Source organism: Scleropages formosus, chromosome 6, assembly GCF_900964775.1.
Source record: "Scleropages formosus chromosome 6, fSclFor1.1, whole genome shotgun sequence".
Taxonomy (NCBI): domain Eukaryota; kingdom Metazoa; phylum Chordata; class Actinopteri; order Osteoglossiformes; family Osteoglossidae; genus Scleropages; species Scleropages formosus.
Window position 1 is genome coordinate 19,540,157 of NC_041811.1, and position 19,442 is coordinate 19,559,598.

Sequence of the window (19,442 nt, forward strand, 5' to 3'; positions counted from 1 at the left end):
ACCGGACAGGAACGATGGACCAGGACTGAAGAACAAGAGGCAGGAACTGACGGGACGGGCACTCGGGACTGGAACATGCACACCTAGGAAACAAACTGAGGGAACAAGAGACTACCAATCGCCAACGAAGCACAAGAGAACTGCTGATTAAGAATCCGCGACTAGTTCTGCTCCGCTGGCTCCTTTTATACCTCCATGTCCTACGAGACTGTGAGGTGATAGGTAAGCGTTAGCTAGCGGCACTGAGTGGCGCCGCCTCTGACCAGGAGGGGCAGTGACCCCGTGGGATGTGACAACTGTTCTCTAGCTGGGCTGTATAAGGCCACAAATTTTCAATGTTTTCTCATCTTGTTTTCTCATGATAATCGACATCAGAATATACACACTTGTTAGAATAGTAGGAAATCAAGGACTTTATGTTCATGGGAATTACTGGTGAAAGAATCTCGACTGCCTCTTTTTTCACAGGGCTTATTTGGTAACTTGATTTATTTATCTATATTTCTGCAGAAAACACAACAATTCCTAACGTAAATGAAGTGAAGGAAAACATGACCCTGGGAACAACGCTGGTAACAAACCCAAATGGAGGATTTCTGGTATGGGAACTTATTGAAAACATCTTGTAGTAATACTTATTGCATTGTTTACACAATAGTAAGCATGTATGTATGTATGTATGTATATATCTGTGTGTGTGTGTGGTTTATTGAAAACACACAAACTAACTGCTGTACGCTACCTGCTGTACGAAGTTCTGGAAAAAAGATGGCTTTAATGTTTGTTGCATATTTGTTTCTACTTATTAGGACATGCCGCTTCTTTTCTCTGTGATTTTTCTTAAGATGTCAAATAGTGTGATCTAAACATGGCCACTGACCCTGAAAATCAGGTTTCCTGCTAGTCTGAGATATTCTTTGACCTTGTCGGATAGCCAGGATGCAGTAAGACTCTAATTATGGTTTGCTGAATTTCCTACTGTCAGGCCTGCGGCCCACTCTACGCCCGCATGTGTGGGAAGCAGCAATATACCACTGGCATATGTTCCAACGTCAGCGCCTCCTTCCAGGTCCTCAACTCCATCTCACCAACGCTGCAGGGTATGTGTGCCATAAGCATCCCACATTCTGTCTCTGTCTCCTAGTCTCTCTCCTCCTTCTGCGCCGGAACGGGCAATGGCTGGGGCCCTTGGCAGGCCAGTGTACATAAGCACATACCAGAATGTGTAAACCGTCACTGCCTCCACTGCCAGTATTTCCAGTTTAGGAAAGGGTTGTCGTGTCGACTGTTCCAGACAAGGTGCAAGCTATGACTCAAGGTAAACTCTGGCCTGTTTACACGTCTCAAGGCTATAAAGGAGCACTCAATGAGGAGGCGTGCTTAAGTATTGCTGGGTAATATTTTCCTATTGTTTAAATAAACTTTATTTAAAGTTTTATTTCACCACTCAGAAGTCCTGCTTTGTAAACCAGGACAGATGGCTATCACTATTTGTATAAATAAAGCTTTTTTCCACTACTGATGGCGCTGCTGGCCCTAAAATATACATGTGTCTCTAGATAGAAAAGTGCCTAGAATGAATCATAAACACTCACATCTGCACACCTTGGTTTTCATTTAGTATAATAAAATAAAATTATTGTATTTTACTGTTATGCTCAAATATGGTTTCATCACAGAAGGCCAGATCTAAAGTTTTCTCCATGTTCCAATTAAAAGAAAAGGAAAAATATTAGTCTTGGCTCACTTTTTCAGTATTATATGAGTGTACAAGTGGTACCTTTACTATTTTTTTTTTTAACTCTTAATGTTCTTAATTGTTCCTTTTTTTCTTTGTGTATTTTCCAGACTGTGAGAAAGAACTAGATATTGTCATTGTACTGGATGGTTCCAACAGCATCTACCCATGGTCCAGCGTAACAGAGTTCTTAGTGAAGTTGTTGCAGAGAATTGATGTTGGTCCAACGCAATCCCAGGTGATACATATTTGAAAGACTGCAACACTTTCCTTGGAGACATTTCTGATAAAAATAAAAGTTTGTATGTATTTTAAATGCTTGTTCAGTAACAATGAAAGAGCTTTACATTTTAGTGTTTGGTATTAAGAAGACAATGTATGCTTTATTATAATATGGCTTTGAATGTAGTACTGTCCAGGTCTTAAACGTTCCCTGACATCTTAGTCGTTTAATATAATATAATATATAATAACAAAATTATAGGCCTTGTCCACATGTCATTGGAAAACTCAGTCACATTTAATGAAACGCTATTTGCAGATTGAATGTTCCATGGCTTGGTAAATGCTTCAAGGGCTTTGCAAGGAAAATGACATCAGCTTTGAATCATGGTGGTTACCTTATATAAAGACCTTTCATTTGCTGCTGAAACCGTCACGGTTTGTACGAATTACGCTTAGATGAACCTCACAGTCATATCGTTGTCTTTGTTGTCAGGTTGGAATCGTGTCTTATGGGGATGATGTCGGTCACGTCTTCAACCTTAGCCAGTTCAACAACACAAAGGATCTGGTGGAAAATGCCACAAAAATTCTCCAGAGAACGGGGAGGAAGACAAACACTTTCCAAGCGATCGAGACTGCGAGGTACTGTTCCTGTTGAGTTGTAGTGCAAGTGACGTGATTTGATATTATTTATGTAGGAGCTACCAGCGGAATCAAAGATCCTTTGATTTACATATGCACAATGATTTGAGTGGTCTGTAGATTAAATTACTTATTGTTCACACCTGTTAATTACGGTTTCAGTCCGGAGTTTTTGGGAGATTGTCTGGAAAGATACTTTAAACATCAAACTAGCAGCTAGTGTGGTGGGGATGTGGACTTCCCAACCAAGTATTCAACCAGAATTGCCAGAATTTCCAGTTCTATAAATGGATGAAAGCTGTGTGAGTTCCTTCTTCCTTTTTTCCTTTGGAAAAAAGCATTTGCTAAGCAACAGCAATAATAAACACTACAATAAGCATACGTATGCCATCTGGGTCTGGATGTGTTTGGTGCATTGAGTTTTTGTGTATGTGTGTTTCATCTTTATAGGAGTTTAATTTTGCTTTCACATTTATTCCATTCAAAAATAGCTTTTTGTCGTAGTTGTGACAGCATTATGCACATCTGCAATCTTTGTAACACAGAAAAACAAGAATTCATGTAGATTCAACACAGATATTGAAGTAGATCTCAGCAGCCACTGTGCTGCCAGTGCTGAGAAATGGCAAGAACAAGATTTATGAGCAGCATTAGGCGGAGGGCCTGGGTCAGTGGAACCGTGTTCCTATGTCTGTATTGCATGACTAGTGTTGGAAGGTATGATGGAGTGTGTGCAACTATGTAGTGTACATACATACATTTGTTTGTATGTATTTTGAGTCTGTGACATGCCACAGTGATATATTCTTTTCTGTTCAATATTTCTTCAATCTTTGCTGAAGTGTAGAGTTTAGGAAATTATACATGTACTTTAATATACAGACACACTAAAGCAGCAAGAAAAAGTATGTGAACCTTTTGGAATTACCTGGATTTCTGTATTAATATAAGAATCCCCCCGAAATATCAATGAGCTGAAACAGTTTGTCTGGTAAGCAGCTACAGAAGACATTTGGTAGAAGTTATTGCTGCTAAAGGAGGCTCCACCAGTTACTAAATACGTACTTTACATACTTTTCCATCCTGAATTGTGAATGTTTAAATGATGTGTTAACAAGAAGAACTACAATTGTTTGTGTGTTGTTTAAGCAAGAGTTTTAAATAATTAATGCAGAAATGAAGGTCATTCAAATGCATTCACATTTTGTACTATTGTAGTTTCCAGTACAGACTGTGTTGGTGACTATTGCTTACTTAATAGGAAAGAGGCCTTCACAGCAGAGCGAGGAGCACGGCCTGGAGTGAAAAAAGTTATGGTGATCGTTACAGATGGAGAGTCCCATGATAACTACCTACTTAAAGAAGTTATGAAAAAATGTGATGAGGATGGCATAGAGAGGTTTTCAATTGCTGTAAGTAGAAATTATGCAAAAGGATATCTAAGGTTTAAAAGAAAAATTTAGCTGTGAGATTTTACACCTTTTTGTGTCTTAATAAAATTAGCTATTAATCAACAATGCCTAACAAACATTTTTACTCCAGGTTCTGGGGGATTACAACAGGCAAAATAAAAGTGTTCAGGACGTGAAGAAATTCATCGACGAGATTAAGTCAACAGCAAGCAAGCCAACCCAAGATCATTTCTTCAATGTCTCAGATGAGGTGGCTTTGCTCAGTATAGTTGACACCCTAGGAAGCAGAATCTTTGCTCTGGAAGGTAAGTGACTCCCTCAGATGGACAAGCTGAGCAATTTGTGTTTAAATTGAGGGAGATTTTCATACGGTTTGGGCCATTGCTTGCAAATTTGATGACATTGTTTTCATTAAGCTTGGGAATGGCAGAGTCTGCTTTAATGACATGTTTTTTTTAATTTCTGGAGGTTTTTAAGGGGTTATGAATGACTGCTTGCCAAGTGAGTTGCAAAGAACATTTTACAATGTTGATAAATCAGAAATTCTGGTATAATTAAGAATAAAATAAACTTATTGATTATAATAAACTCTTACATATTCAAATGAAATGAGAATTGTGCAGCGATCACATCTATGTTCCCTATTTTACTATACTATTAAACCATACTAATTCTAATGATATGGTATATACAATACTAGTACAAGTGAATTGTGAAGTCTGTCATTTTCCACTAAAATTGTTGCTGGTAGACTTACAAAAACCTGTCAAAACTGATAGCCATATATAATATTAATAATGCTTTTATTTGATTTGCTGAAGATGGATTATTTATTTTTACTCATAAATTCCACGTTTTTCAGCAACATCAGGTAACCACACTACTTCCTTTGAACTGGAGATGTCTCAAGCTGGATTCAGTGCTCATACATCTAGGGTAGGTTTGCATTGCACTGGTTGTATTCTTCCTCTCCTGGGTTTGCCATCATCAGGTGTCCTTCATTGGTCATCTATGCTTTATTTTTAGGAAGGAGTCATGTTTGGTGCTGTTGGAGCATACGACTGGAACGGAACTGTGGTCACATACACAGGACAGAACTTTGTAGTTCCAAGCAGAGATGCATTTCACAATCATGACACTGAGAAGTATGAAGGCCTGGCAGGGTATATGGGTAAGTGTCAGGAAGAAATGTTCACATTCATTCCATCATCAGCTCAGAGATAAATGAATGTCCCAGCCCTGCTGCAGCACCTACTGTAAACACACATAATGTAGTAGCTGAAAGGGTGGCCATGCTTACCATTTATGGTTTGTGCAGTGTTTTACAAAAGTAGGCCTGTTCAACAAAACCTTTCTCTGACGTGGCTCTAAACCAAATAAATTGCTAAGATTCAACAGACTCAACCTGTTGTGTGAGGCATGTAATTCTGGGACTTCTTACAGCATTAAAACAAGTGTGTAAACGATAAACGCAGTGTATGCAAGATATAATATTCTTTGCTTTTATGTTATGCAGTGTATTCTTGTGATCGTTTGTCTAAAAAGTAAGCTTAGGCAATGTGGTGCATTTTATTCATTCAGACTGAAATCAACATTTCCAGGTTATGATGTCCAGTCTGCATCAACACCTGACGGGGTGTTATATATTGCTGGGGCACCACGATACAACCACACAGGTCGAGTCATTGTATATAAGTTGAATGGAAAGAACATTTCAGTTGTGCAGATACTGAAAGGAGAACAGGTATGCTTTCAATGCTAAACTGAAGTGTGACATTAAATCATGTCTTTTATATGTCTTCTATTAATATAATTATAATTAGAATTTTAAAAGTTGTGCAGTCAAGCATAAGGAACTATGCATTTAACAAGGTGATTACAATGAATAATACTGTATTTGGAAAGTATGTTTACTGTTCAATGGTTTCTTTTGCATTTAGATTGGTTCCTACTTTGGCAGTGTTCTTCAGACTGTTGATGTTGACAATGACACCTATACTGACATCCTTCTTGTAGGGGCCCCAATGTATATGGGCCCTGAGCGGGACGAGCAGGGTCAAGTGTATGTCTACAAACTCAATAAGGTACCATCTGTCCATGTTAGGCTTAGTGATCAATATAGCACATTTTGGAACAGTTTGAACAATTATACGTGCCAGTGTCATAGGACATTCTTTGTACACCCGTCGCAAAGACAAGTGTGTAACAATTTTCTGCCATGTTCTCAGAAAGGATTGTTTGAGCACGAGATGACGCTGAAACCCATCGATCAGGCTTGCTGCACTGCTCACTCAAGCTCCTGTAAGAACAATACAAATGAGCCATGTGGGGCACGCTTTGGGACCGCCATCGCCGCAGTCAGTGACCTAAACCTTGATGGCCTCAGTGATGTGGTGATAGGGGCTCCTTTGGAGAACGACCATCGCGGGGCAGTCTACATCTACCACGGGGCAGGAAAATCCCTTAAGAAGAAATATGTGCAGGTAACTGTACTTTACCAGTCCAAATTACTGCAGTATTGTATTTGTTTATTTAGATATGTACTTCTTATTGTAACAATTTTTGTAGTATATATCATGATTCAAAGTGTATTCCGTTGACTATATTCTTAAGAGAACATACATCTTCCAAATTCTATGTGCTGTACAGTTTTATTTGTCACCCAATGCTCCTACCTTCCTGGTTTTGAAATTCTACTAGCAAAAATCTTAATTAGAAAATAAGCCGTGTAACTAACAGGCAAATTTTTAAATTTCCAAAATCATTTCCAAAGTAACCACTTGTCCAGCTTAGGGTCCTGGTGTTCCGAAGCCTCTCCTGAAAACATTTACATTTAAATTTACATGAATTCATTCAGCAGACTCTTTTCTCAAAAGTGGCATACATCTCACAAGACAGTGTAAAAGTGCATTACACCAACAGAAGGAGTGATCAGGTTGTAGACACATGATTCTTGAGTACCACCAATTTGTCACATATCACCGTATGAACCATTAAACATTACACAAGTAGCTGCATATAGAGTTTTTTCCCAATTACTAAACACATAACATAGTACATGTTTATCGAGCAGGTAGGAGATCAGGGAGGAGGTGAGCTCAACAGAGAACCATTTTAATGCTGCTCTACTGATGTCAAGTTGTCCAAGAGAGGAGTAGAATCCACTGTTTGACAGTTCCAAATGCTGCAGATAGGTCAAGGTCAGTGAGGACTGAAGAGATGGAAGCGGCTGTAGTTGACTGGAGAGAATCTGATACTGTAAGGAGGGCAGTTTCATTGGAATGTCTGACATTGAATCCAGACTGATAACTATGAAGGAGATCCTTCTAGGCAAGGAATAGAGATAACTGGTTAGAGGTTGACCGTTCCAGAGTTTTTGACAGAAGAGGGACAAGAGAGGGAAGAGAGAAAGTCTTGATCAAGAGAGGGTTTCTGTAATAGCAATGAGATGAGGGCAGATTTGGAGGCAGATGGGAACAACCAGTGGAGAGAGAAGAGTTGATGATCATGAAAATAAAAGAGATAAGTTGTGGGGAAATGGCCTGTAGGAGAGGTGAAGGGATGGGATCTCTGTGTGATAGCAGGAGATCAGAGGTGAAGCAGAGGAAAACATGGAAATTAAAGCAGGGTACACCCTAGAAGGCACAGATACGTATACACATTGCAGATTCATTAGATTCACTACTTCACCTGGCATGAACCCTGTTGACTGGGAGGAAACCCACATAAACTCTTGGAAAACATGCAAAGTCCACACAGTAAGAGCCAGATCCACACCCACTGGCCAGGAGCTGTGAGAAACCAGCAGTACCCACTGTGCCATCATGCCAGACAACTTAAAATTCTTGCTTAATTGTGTTTCCCGTATAATCTTTGATTTTTGCTTCAGCGAATAGCCTCTGGTGGAGATGGGAAAAAAATGAAGTTTTTTGGTCAGTCAATTCACGGGGTCCTTGACTTAAATGGAGATGGCATCATCGATGTTACCATTGGAGGCATCGGAGGTGCTGCCCTTTTCTGGTCAGTATGCTATTTATATATAGACTTCAGTCTTAGACTAGAGTTCAAAGGTTCATGTCAGCCTGCTGTAAAAGAGAAGTTTATCTGGTATGATGTACTTCTTCTGTATGCCACAGAGCAGTAAATTAATAAGCTGCAACTCTAATCAGATATCAAGGAACACAAATGCTTAATTTTCATTAAAGCAGTTTACAACTTTTCCACATTTTCTGAAACAATAAAGGTTAAGATGTTAATCATTTACAAAAGGGAACTAAAAGGTTGAAAAAATAAGCCTATATTAAATGTAGAACTATAATGGAATGCAAAACAGACAACACATTACGTATCATCAAAACTATATTTAAAAGCTCAAATTAAAAAAAAAAGTCCTGTCGGAAATAATATTATGTTATGACTTATGTTGTTTTCATGCAAAAAACGAACATGAACTTGTTCTCAGGGGAGAGCATTCCTTCTCATCGTTTCCCAAGCAGCATGACTGACAGTTCCTCAACATCTGGCTGCCACATCTAGAGGAAGTGGTACTGGGAAGCTGAGGATTGTCTTCCCTGTTTACAGAATTAACAACAAACTAACTTTGGCCTTAGGATGGAGTTCACAAATATCTGGCACATGATATAGTCCATAAAAAATCCCAGTGGGAATCATTCCTTCTTCTAGGGCATATTTTATTGTAACATTAAAAAGAAATGTTTAGAAATAGTTGAGGTTATATTGGTTTAATGTACCCCCAGAAATAGTACCACACAACTGACAGCAAATTGTAGATATACATTAAAGTACTAACATTTCAATGCTACATTAGAAAAGGCTGAAATGTGTCTATTTTCTTCTTTTTTCTCATCCAGGTCTAGAGATGTTGCTGAATTAAGAGCAAATATGACATTTCAGCCTAATAAAATAAACATGCAACAAGAATCATGTGAAGTAGGTGGGAAGAAAAGAGTCTGTGTGAAAATACAGGTCTGTTTTGAATATACTGTTAAGTCAGAAAAAAAGGAAGACTTTACTACTGGTAAGATTTTCCTTATTTCTATTTCCATTCATTCCATCCATTCATTTTCAGTAGCTACTTATCCAGTATGAGGTATGGCATAATTTATCTTTATTTTATTTATAGACATATTCCACTGATTTGGAAAAGAAATTAAAATTAGAATGGTCTAATCACTAGTGTTAGAAGATCGCCATCTGATCTGCTAAATTCAGCTTCATTTCTGTGACTGATTTTCACACAGCCACATTCACATCTTTCCCATGTGGATAATTGTTACTTTGCCTACAACTAATAGCTTAGTTTATTCAATCCTTCTTTTATGTACTTAGTCAAAACACGTTAGTTGTGTGTTGTGCACAAAAACAAAACAAAGTCTCCAAAGGGTGTTTGTGCATTTAAAGAGGCACTTTCACAATCTTCTGAGATTTTTTGCCTATAAAAAAAAAACTTTTTGACCAGTCCAATTTTAAATTGGATTTTACCATTCCTGGTTAATATTCAGACATTAACAGTAGTGTTCTTTTAATTTATTTATTTAGCAGCCATTTTTCTCCAAAACAACTTCCAATGAACTCTATGTAGTGTTATCAGCCCACACACCTTATTCACCAAGGTGATTTACACTGCTAGATATACTACTTACACACACACACACACATTTTCAGAACCGCTTGTCCCAGACGGGGTCACGGGGAACCGGAGCCTACCCGGTAACACAGGGCGTAGGGCCGGAGGGGGAGGGGACACACCCAGGACGGGATACTACTTACAATGGTCACTCATCCATACATCAGTGGAACACACTGATTTCATTTTCGTTTTGATAGAGTTTCGACAGGTTAGTCGTTTATGGCTGAAGGCTGTAGTTTTAAGTGCTATTGTTTTCATTTTGGGTACCAGATGAACAGTAGATTTGCACTTCCCTTACTGGATTTAACCCAGCAACCTTTGGGTCACTGCTATAAACAGAACATGTACAGTTCTAAAACATGCATGGAAACATGTTTCAATACAGTAACAGTAATGGTTGCTTGTAAAAGAATGGAAAATGCAAAATCATTTCATATAAAATGCTGTTTGAAGGAGGGGGTGCGGTGGCGCAGTGGGTTGGACCGGGTCCTGCTCTCCGGTGGGTCTGGGGTTTGAGTCCCGCTTGGGGTGCCTTGCGACGGACTGGCGTCCCGTCCTGGGTGTGTCCCTTCCCCCTCCAGCCTTGCGCCCTGTGTTGCCAGGTTAGGCTCTGGCTCCCCGTTACCCCAAATGGGACAAGCGGTTCAGAAAATGTGTGTGTGTGTGTGTGCTGTTTGAAGGTAACTGGGCAAATAGTCTACAAATTACCTAAAGCTTGTTGAATGCTTTGTATTTTCATAAAACATGCCTACAAGGTCAAAATCTTGTAAATCCATTGCTCTGTAATACTAGCTGGGCCATTTGAGGATAAGAGCACTGACTTTCAATTAACTGCCTATAAAAACTGTAAAACAAGCCAGCCTATTAACTTCACTCATAATAGACAGCAGTTGACTTGCATCATATAATTCTTCTGAAATGCTGGAGTTCATTTGATCTGTTTTTATAGATACTATTATATTGACAATATTCAAGACACATTTTTTTTTTTTTTTGCCAGTGCTCATGTTGCTAAGGCTGCTCTTCTGTTGTTCCATTGCATTCTTCTATAAAATTAGATTTAACATTTGACATTTAATAACACTTATTTCAACCATTATAACTGTGGAGTAGTTTTAGAAAAGAACCCTAAATACAGTAGCATTGTGTTAAATTTGGATTTGTGTATTTTTTCCAGAAATGAAATACAATCTGATAATAGATTCCCTAAGAGCAGCATCAAGAGGACTGATTGCCAACACCACAGACAGGAAAGTTCTGGGGAAAGCCCAGGTCTCCAACAAGGACAGTTTGTGTAGGGAGCATCTCTTCTACATGTTGGCAAGTAAATCATTCTCCCTTTTCATGAGCCAGTGTCTAAAATTTGTATTCTGATTTTGCTGTTCAACCGACATGTTTGTTTAAAGTAACTTTATATAACTCAACCAGTTTAGGCTAAACTCTTCATGATATCAGGGCCTCACCTGTAACTCAAACCATATACACTCAGGGCATAAGCCTGTTACTATAACACCCCAAGAATTACTTGCACGCCTAATCACAGAGCATGCAGTCCAGTAACCGAGGTTTCGGCACCCTTACACCTTAAACATAAGGTCCTTGTGTGCTCCTTCTGAGTCCTTCAGTTTCTCCATCTTAGTATTTCTCATGTTTTTGGCTCTGTGTGTCTCTTCTACAGTTGCATTTGAGCTCACACAGAATTACAGTGCTGACATATCTTGCATGAGGTTATCTCGGTACATGAGATGTCTTCACATGGCGGTTGCTCTAACTGACACGTACTGATCTGTTGAGAAAAACCACGTGTTCTTCACTGCATTAAAGATGAGCCTGTACTCCCAGACAGCTACTGCACCAGGAGAGTTGGCAGCCAGCCTGCAACACTTAATTAACTAAATCTGAGCATCACAAGTGTTGTAGGACAGACCTTATATATTTGAGACCAGTTCATTTAGTTAGAGCACCTGTGACATATATCACATTAATACAGAAAAGACAGGAAAAGCTCTTATTCTGAGCACAGCCTATGTCCTACAGACTGGTTATTGCCCAGGCTTTGCCATTAGATAAATGGCCTAGAGTTCTGGGAAATCTTGCTGCTATTCCAAAGTGGGTGTGTTCCAATCTGCAGAGGTTTCTTGGCAGGTCAGTATTCTGAGAGTATCTTCCCTGTTCAAGTTGAAGGCATTACATTTTTTTCTAAAAAGATTACCATGTAATACTTCATGTTCAGAATTCACAACATGTGAAACAAGTAGGCAAACACAACAGCGTTTAAACTGGAGGAAAATTTTCCTTTAATTGAAAACAGAGCAAAACAGATCAAAGAAAAATCTTTAGCTCCACGGACTGCTCACAGTTTCCCTTAGCCAGACTCCACATTCCACGGGGGATAACTTTCAGCAAGCAGCAAACATAGCTGGCAGCTGTTGAACGGGAAAATCAAACATTTCCCATGTGACAGACTGCGCTGTGATTTGACAATTTTTCGACAGTTACTGCACCATGACTTTCTGTTGATGCTACCAGATGATATCACTCTTATTCATGATGTGTCCAAGCTAGGGTCGCAGTTGTCTGGAGCCTATCCCAGTAGCACAGAGGGCTAGGCCAATGAGGGTTCACCCTGGGCAAGATGGCAGCAACTGGCAGTGTTAGTAATACAGTATGACAGGCATTGTTAGATAAATTTCATGTTGTATTGGTACCAAATCATCAACATTAATGTTTTAATAATTTGAAGCACATTTTTACATTTGAACTGTTCTTCTAGGATAAGCTGGACTTCAGAGACCCCATTATGATCTCACTGATATTTGGTTTAGTAAATGAAGATGAAGGCCCAGTGCTGGATGGGGATTTACCAACTTCTCTCAACAAGACAGTAGGTTACATTATATTTCTTTACTGTTCTAGTAGCACTGACTTTTGCAGTCAAGTAGTTTTATTGAATGTCACTAACTGTCTATAAGTATTTCATCTTAGGTGTTTTAATATTTATCTGTCACTGAAATTATATGAAACATGAAACAAATGAATCCTCTTCCTGTAATATATATTTTAGTGACATGATCAGTTTTCTTTATAATCAGTTTATAAGGACACTTCCTTCTCCCATTGTAGTATAGTAAAGGAGTTTAGTGGTAGTGGAACTCTGTTGAGCAAACATAAAAATATTTCACCTGACCATGGTTTATCACAGTCCTCAATATCCCAAATGAGTCTCGACAGAATTCTGAATGTCTGCCGACAAAATTAAAGAAAATTTCTCTCTCAGCCTTTCTTTATTGTACATGAACACTGGACTTTGACAGACAGAAAGGCTAAATTGGTTTAAAAGTTGCAGAGGTGTTAAGGGGGCAATTTTTCTGTTTAATATTACAATTTTTTTTTTTTTTTTTAACCATCAAGTTAAAATCTAGTCTCAAAAGCAAGTATGTGTCCTTCCAAAAGTATTTGGCCTCAAATACTCCTATAAAAATAGTGTTGTTCTGCCTTGAACGAATGTGTTGCTAAATCATTCTAAGATTCATGGATGTATTCTCAGAAGTATTTTTCTTTCAGATTCCACTGGTGGACTGTGGAAACAATGAAAAATGCATCACAGATCTCCAACTTGATGCTTCAGCAAATATAACAAAGTATTATTTTTAAATTTAAATAGGAACTCCATAAACACTGCCTTTATTGCCTTCTGAGATTTTTTGAAACAGATTAACCCATGTCAAAAACTAACAGTAATTTCCTGTGGAGAATATACTGCATATTGATTCCAAAACTAGGCTTAATGCATGCCTGGAAAACCAGCCCCATGTCTGTGGATTTCACAGCTATTCATGTAATGTATGTTACTGTAACTAATATACTTTGTATTTCATTATAGTACATTTTTAAAAATTTATGAAAACATAAGAACCTATTCTGAGTTTCAAAACGAGTCAATATTTTATAGCGATCCCTAATCACACATTTCTTTTAGGATTTTATTTTACATATATCATTCTTGCACCTCCCAGTGGTGAACATATGAATGAAACATGATAGTAATCGTCTAAAGAAACATCATGAATAAGAATCCATATATGAAAATGAATGTGTCTTGTTTTTCTGATGACATTTTCCTTTTGTTTTCAGCCTTATTATAAAGGCAAATCAAGAAAAGTTCAATGTTCAAGTTAATATTACAAATCGCAAAGACAGCGCATACAATACAAAAGTTATACTCAGTCATTCAAAGAATGTCAACTACGTGAAAGTTGAGGTATGGCTTATTCATATCTTATTGCTTCCTATCTTAATTTTTAACTAGCAGCTGTATATGTTGTTGAATTCAGTAATTCATTTTTTAATTCCTAATCTTTTAGAAAACTGTTGACACGGTAGAAATTTCTTACTGAAGCTTTTTGGCACTAGAGTGCAATTAGCTGAAATGTATTACTTTATTTAACTAAAATGACTAAAATATTTAAAAAACATGACACTGATACTGGCATCTGATCTGAGAGTTATGACATTTTTCTCTTTTGCCATGGCAGCCCAGAGACAGAGACTGTGAATCGAATGTAGGTAATTTGACCTGTGCTGTGGGATTCCCATTTCTCAAAACAGATGAACAGGTAACAATACTGGTTTCACTATTGTGAGCTTAGTTCACCTACATTACACACACACACATTGTCTGAACCGCTTGTCCCATACGGGGTCGTGGGGAGCCAGAACCTAACCCGACAACACAGGGCGTAAGGCTGGAGGGGGAGTGGACAGACCCAGGATGGGACGCCAGTCCATCGCAAGGCACCCCAAGCGAGACTCAAACCCCAGACCAACCAGAGAGCAGTACCCGGTCCAACCCACTGCGCCACTGCACCCCCCTTGCCTACATTACATTAAAGTATAATTCAACCTTTGTTATTTATACCTTAGTATTATCCCACTGAAATATTTGTCGTTCTTCTTTGTTTTATACAGGAATCCTTTAAAATCCACTTTGAAGTAAATCCAGGACATGTTCTCAGGAACATTGAGATTAATGTCCACGTAACAAGGTATGATTTTTTTCCTTGTTCCTGCACAATAAAGCAATTTCATAATCTGTAATACATTCTGAATGTAGAATTGCAAATCTCAGCATATCAGACAAAACAGTAGTCAGCGTTGTCAGAATTAGAAATGAAAACGTACGCTGAGTGTCTGAAAATCTCTTGATTTACTTCAAATTGGCCGCACCTGGGGCTCGTTATTAGATTGATATTAATCAGTAGTTGTGATTGATTGAGTTGGTTGAGTATGACAGGATGTTATTTGTCATGTTGTCTTGAATTAAGCAAGTTTAAATTTCATGTCTAAGCATTAAATGAGAGTTAGTGAGTAAGCAGTACATTTAAAAGCAGTTTCTAAAACTGTTTTACAATAAAGAGAAAGGATATTTGTTACAACTCATAAGCAATACAACAAATATCACAATTACAATAAATGAACATCTAAAAAGATGTTACTTTGGAGAAAACCATCTGCTAAATGAATGTAAATGTTAAAAATTACAATAAAAGAATAAATCAAAGAACAAAAGATAAAAAAATACTCATTCATACCCACTCACTCACTATCACTAATTGCTTGGCCAAGGCAAGGTACCAGTGACCCGGACCCTAGCCTGGAAGCATAGTGTATAAGACACAGCCTGGATCGGGGGGCAGTACATCACAACCATACTCACTCGTTTGCTCACACACTGTAGGCGATTCAGAGTCATCTCTTCACTTGAAACATGTGCACACAGAAAACCTAGAGAAACAAAGATAGACCCTACTGCCTCCACACAGATTAAGCCAGATATAAGCCTGGCCCAGCAGTATGTGAAGCCAACAGCCCAGGAGCCATAGGGCACCTGCTGAACCAGCGTTTCTCAGGAGCAATACAATAAAACAACTAAATAAAAGGAGAAAATAATAGTAAGATAAACAATGAGGGAATAGTGACAGAAAAAAAATGTAGCATGCAAATATGTTATGTTTAAGCAATTCTGGACTTCTCGTCTTCAGGCTTAATTTAAAGGTGTACAGAGCAGTTCTTTGGACTTTTTCAATTAAATTTTCTCTTTAAAATGAATGCTGTGTTTTGGTGAACAAAACTGTGAAAAAAATGTGGTTCAGGAACCCAGTGTTTTTCCCGATTTAAATTAATGGCGAAAAAAATAGTTCTTTTCACAAGAATTCACATTACAAGCAGATCTTTACATTTACATTTATTCATTTAGCAGACGCTTTCCTCCAAAGCGACGTACATCTCATAGAAAATACAATGTGTACATTTCATTAGGAGAAAAAGATACATATATGCAGACGCGTGATTCTTAAGTAATGTATAAGTCAATGTTCATCACACGAGTAGTTGCATAAAACTTTATACAAGTATTCACGATTCCAAATCACCTTCCTAGTAATTTCTTCTTTTTTTTGAGATATGTATAAACATTTACATTACATTACAGGAGTAGCTTTGTGAAGGTTTATCCAGGCATGATCTTAAAGTTCTTGAAATTCTTAAAGATCTTCAGCAATGAGTTACAAACATTATGCAAGGGAAGCCTGTGCTTTCAATATGTCATCTTGTTGTGTTTCATATCTCCATCTAACAGTGACAGTGAAGAGCCAGAGTCCACCCTTCATGACAATGTGAAGAAAATAATCATACCAGTGAAGTACGAGGCTGGCCTAAGCTTTTCAGCGTGAGTCTTAGCATTTCCTAACTTATTCACTGTTCCTTTAGAGAATGCTCACCAGTGAAACTGCAGCACAGGACATTTTGCTATCTGTATTTCTTCATGCTCACACACACACACACACACACACACACACATCTTCTGACACCGTTTGTCGCAAACGGGTTTGCAGCAAACCGGAGCCTAACCCAGCAACACAGGGCGTAACAATCATTAATATTGCATCTTGTCCCTGAAAACATTTGAACTCTCTGCTAATCATATCATCTAATTCTGTTTTTTAGGGTCAGATATATGAAGGAAGACCACATTATTGTCAAAGAAGGAGAAAAGTACCCAAGTGAATTCAATGACACAAGTGTAATTGGAAATGAAGTCATCATTAGCTACACGGTAAGAGCCACAAAGCACTGTGTCGTACTAAAATAACCAACTTCAGTTTCAGTGGCTAATGGATAATAGTTTATTCATGCTTTTAAACTAATGTTACTAAGCTAATGATGTGTGATGTGTCTTCTGGTCCACAGATTAAAAAAGAAATCAGTCAGCCCATTCCTCCTCTGACATTAATGATTACTTATCCTGATAAGTCCAAAATGGAAAATATTCTACTTTACTTGGTAAAAATGGCCTTCTCCAAGGTTAGTGCACTATTTTCTGGGTACCGTGTTTGCATATCACAAATTCTACTGGAAAATATAACTACTGTGGGTCCTCTACTTATGAATGCATTTGAGAAGGGAAATCTAATTCAATTTGTTTGGAAATCCTAAGTGACTTCTGTTACTACTACTACATCACAATCAATTAAAGCTTATTAATGCAAGGCATCCAACCCCAGATGAAGCTACAGCAAATTTTTTAAAAAATCTCATAAGACTTCTGTCTAGTTATTTCAATTTTATCATTTGTTCATCCTATGCAGCGTGTTGCAGTAGTCCAGAGGCTATTCTGGAAATACAGAAAATGAGGCAGGGTACAATATGGACAGTCCATTTTATTACCTTTTATTAACTTGGAAAATTAAAATGTATATACTTTAAAAGTATAAAAATAAAAATTCACAATAATGGTAATATAACAAAGAAATTATGGAAAACAAACTGACTCATAAAAACATATTAAAGATGCCTGATAGCAGACAGTAATAAAGGGAGAGATGAGGTGGGTGGTCTCAGTTTTATGGGCCTTGACATAGTCTAGTTGTCAAAGAGGGGTGGTGACAGGGACACATATTTGTTACAAAAGGAGGTTCAATACATAAACTTCACATTATGTTCTCAGTGCAGAGATATCTTTAAAGTTTTTAAAGTCAGTCTTCGATTTTTTTTCTTTGCTACCATTATTACTGCTACACTGATTATTATCATTTAGATCCTGTCCTTGTTGACTATAATTTCTATTGTTCTATAATAAGCCGCTTGTCTATAATTATAGCACCAAAACAGGTCACTTGCTTTGTACACATTTAGCTGACACCTTTCTCCAAAACCACCTACAATATTAAGCTTACAATTATTTACATAGCTGGGTAGTTTTAGTGGAGCAGTTTATGGTAAGTACCTTGCTTAGGAGTACTACAGCCAGAGGTGGGAATCAAACCTGCAACCTGTGGATCCAGGCACAGTAGCGTTAACCACTACACTTCCAGCTGTCCATGGTACATGTGTCTCATCATGTAGTGTACATGCACACTGATGAAGACTATTAGCCAAAACACATCCACGTACTGAGCCAGTTAAACTAGTTGTTTACTACGTTTGAGAGTGCCACCCTGTCTTTGTCCAGAACAATTACAGCTGGGATTACAGCAATATTAATCTTTACTAAGGTCATTTAACTTGAGTGCATTGTCTTGGTATTACCACTTATCACCACGTGTTTTTTGTAAATACTGCTGCCGTTTCTTCCTCTTACAGAATGTGATATGCGATCGTAGTCTTGTTAACCAACTGAAAATAAGTCCAAATAACATATACCGGCCAGATCCCCAGAAGGAAACTTTGAGCAACTTCCTTGTGGTGAGTTTTCGCACTTCCTGTGAGGCATTTGATGTTGGGGGTGGAGGTTTTGTGGGGAGCTCCAAAAACGTGAGCTATATCTCCACGGTGAGATATATTTCCTCTCAGTCTTGGGGGTGACGTGTTTCACCACTGCAAGCCTCAGACCTCTGCAAATTGCAGCTCATTCCGAGCAGTAACCCGATGCTCCCAATTCTTTTCTTTCAAGGCATGTAAGCATCCCCTGTGTAAATCCTTCAACTGCACAATAAAAGATGGCAACATCAGCCAAGTTAACATCACCTTCAGGGTCTGGAAGCCCACTTTTATCAAAGTATGTTCCGCCGTTACAGCAAAAGGTCATTTCACATGGACAATACCATATGTTGTGAATTTCAGAGTACAAAACATTCACGTTACTGCATTAAACACTCTAATTGTCTCTTAATGCATTTATTTTAAAATTTAGACATTTAGAATATTATTAATCTATTCTGGGAGTTGATTGGTTAGTTGATTATATAACTTAATGACTCTGTAAGTTGCCTGACCAACATATAAGGTTTTATCTGACAAATTGGTTGGTTTGTTGATTGATGACATTACCAACAGGCAGAGTTCTCCAGTTTGCAGCTGACTGTTCAAGCTGCGCTGGCATACAAGGATCCAGCTTCTCTTTTTGTGCTCAGCAAGGACAATGAGAACAGAGATGTGAGCGCGTACTACTTACACCATTTCCGTATCTCTTGCATGTCAATCAATAATGTCAGCTTCGTACTTTTGATAGTTCCAAGTTGTCTGCCCTATGTTGGGTGACAGATGTGCAATGATGTCCAACCAGCCTCATGTAAGCTCTGATGAACAGTAATATATGACTTGCTTCTGATCACAGGTGAAAATACAGGTTTCAAAGGAGTCCCTCGGTGGAATACCACTATGGATAATCATAGTGAGCATTCTCATCGGATTGCTCATATTAGCACTCGTCATTTTAATATTATGGAAGGTATGTTGGCAGATCTTTTCTTTAATCCCATTGTTTCTTGGGTCACTG

At 38.2% G+C, this 19,442-nt stretch overlaps 1 protein-coding gene across 2 annotated transcripts in view; it reads left to right on the forward strand.

Moving 5' to 3' along the window:
- The window catches only part of itga1 (integrin, alpha 1), a 38,666-nt gene that overhangs the window by 17,730 nt on the left and 1,494 nt on the right, over positions 1-19,442 (forward strand). For both annotated transcript variants that reach the window (XM_018736854.2, XM_018736853.2), the window contains exons 4-29: positions 511-599; positions 986-1,100; positions 1,849-1,976; positions 2,457-2,605; positions 3,867-4,017; positions 4,148-4,322; positions 4,880-4,953; positions 5,044-5,188; positions 5,619-5,761; positions 5,958-6,101; positions 6,246-6,500; positions 7,907-8,037; positions 8,889-9,055; positions 10,845-10,987; positions 12,441-12,551; positions 13,232-13,308; positions 13,802-13,928; positions 14,203-14,283; positions 14,636-14,712; positions 16,305-16,394; positions 16,673-16,781; positions 16,916-17,029; positions 18,308-18,409; positions 18,618-18,722; positions 19,001-19,099; positions 19,281-19,394. In XM_018736854.2, the coding sequence (XP_018592370.1) occupies positions 511-599; positions 986-1,100; positions 1,849-1,976; positions 2,457-2,605; positions 3,867-4,017; positions 4,148-4,322; positions 4,880-4,953; positions 5,044-5,188; positions 5,619-5,761; positions 5,958-6,101; positions 6,246-6,500; positions 7,907-8,037; positions 8,889-9,055; positions 10,845-10,987; positions 12,441-12,551; positions 13,232-13,308; positions 13,802-13,928; positions 14,203-14,283; positions 14,636-14,712; positions 16,305-16,394; positions 16,673-16,781; positions 16,916-17,029; positions 18,308-18,409; positions 18,618-18,722; positions 19,001-19,099; positions 19,281-19,394 (3,215 nt within the window). The remainder of the gene's footprint in view (positions 1-510; positions 600-985; positions 1,101-1,848; positions 1,977-2,456; positions 2,606-3,866; positions 4,018-4,147; positions 4,323-4,879; positions 4,954-5,043; positions 5,189-5,618; positions 5,762-5,957; positions 6,102-6,245; positions 6,501-7,906; positions 8,038-8,888; positions 9,056-10,844; positions 10,988-12,440; positions 12,552-13,231; positions 13,309-13,801; positions 13,929-14,202; positions 14,284-14,635; positions 14,713-16,304; positions 16,395-16,672; positions 16,782-16,915; positions 17,030-18,307; positions 18,410-18,617; positions 18,723-19,000; positions 19,100-19,280; positions 19,395-19,442) is intronic.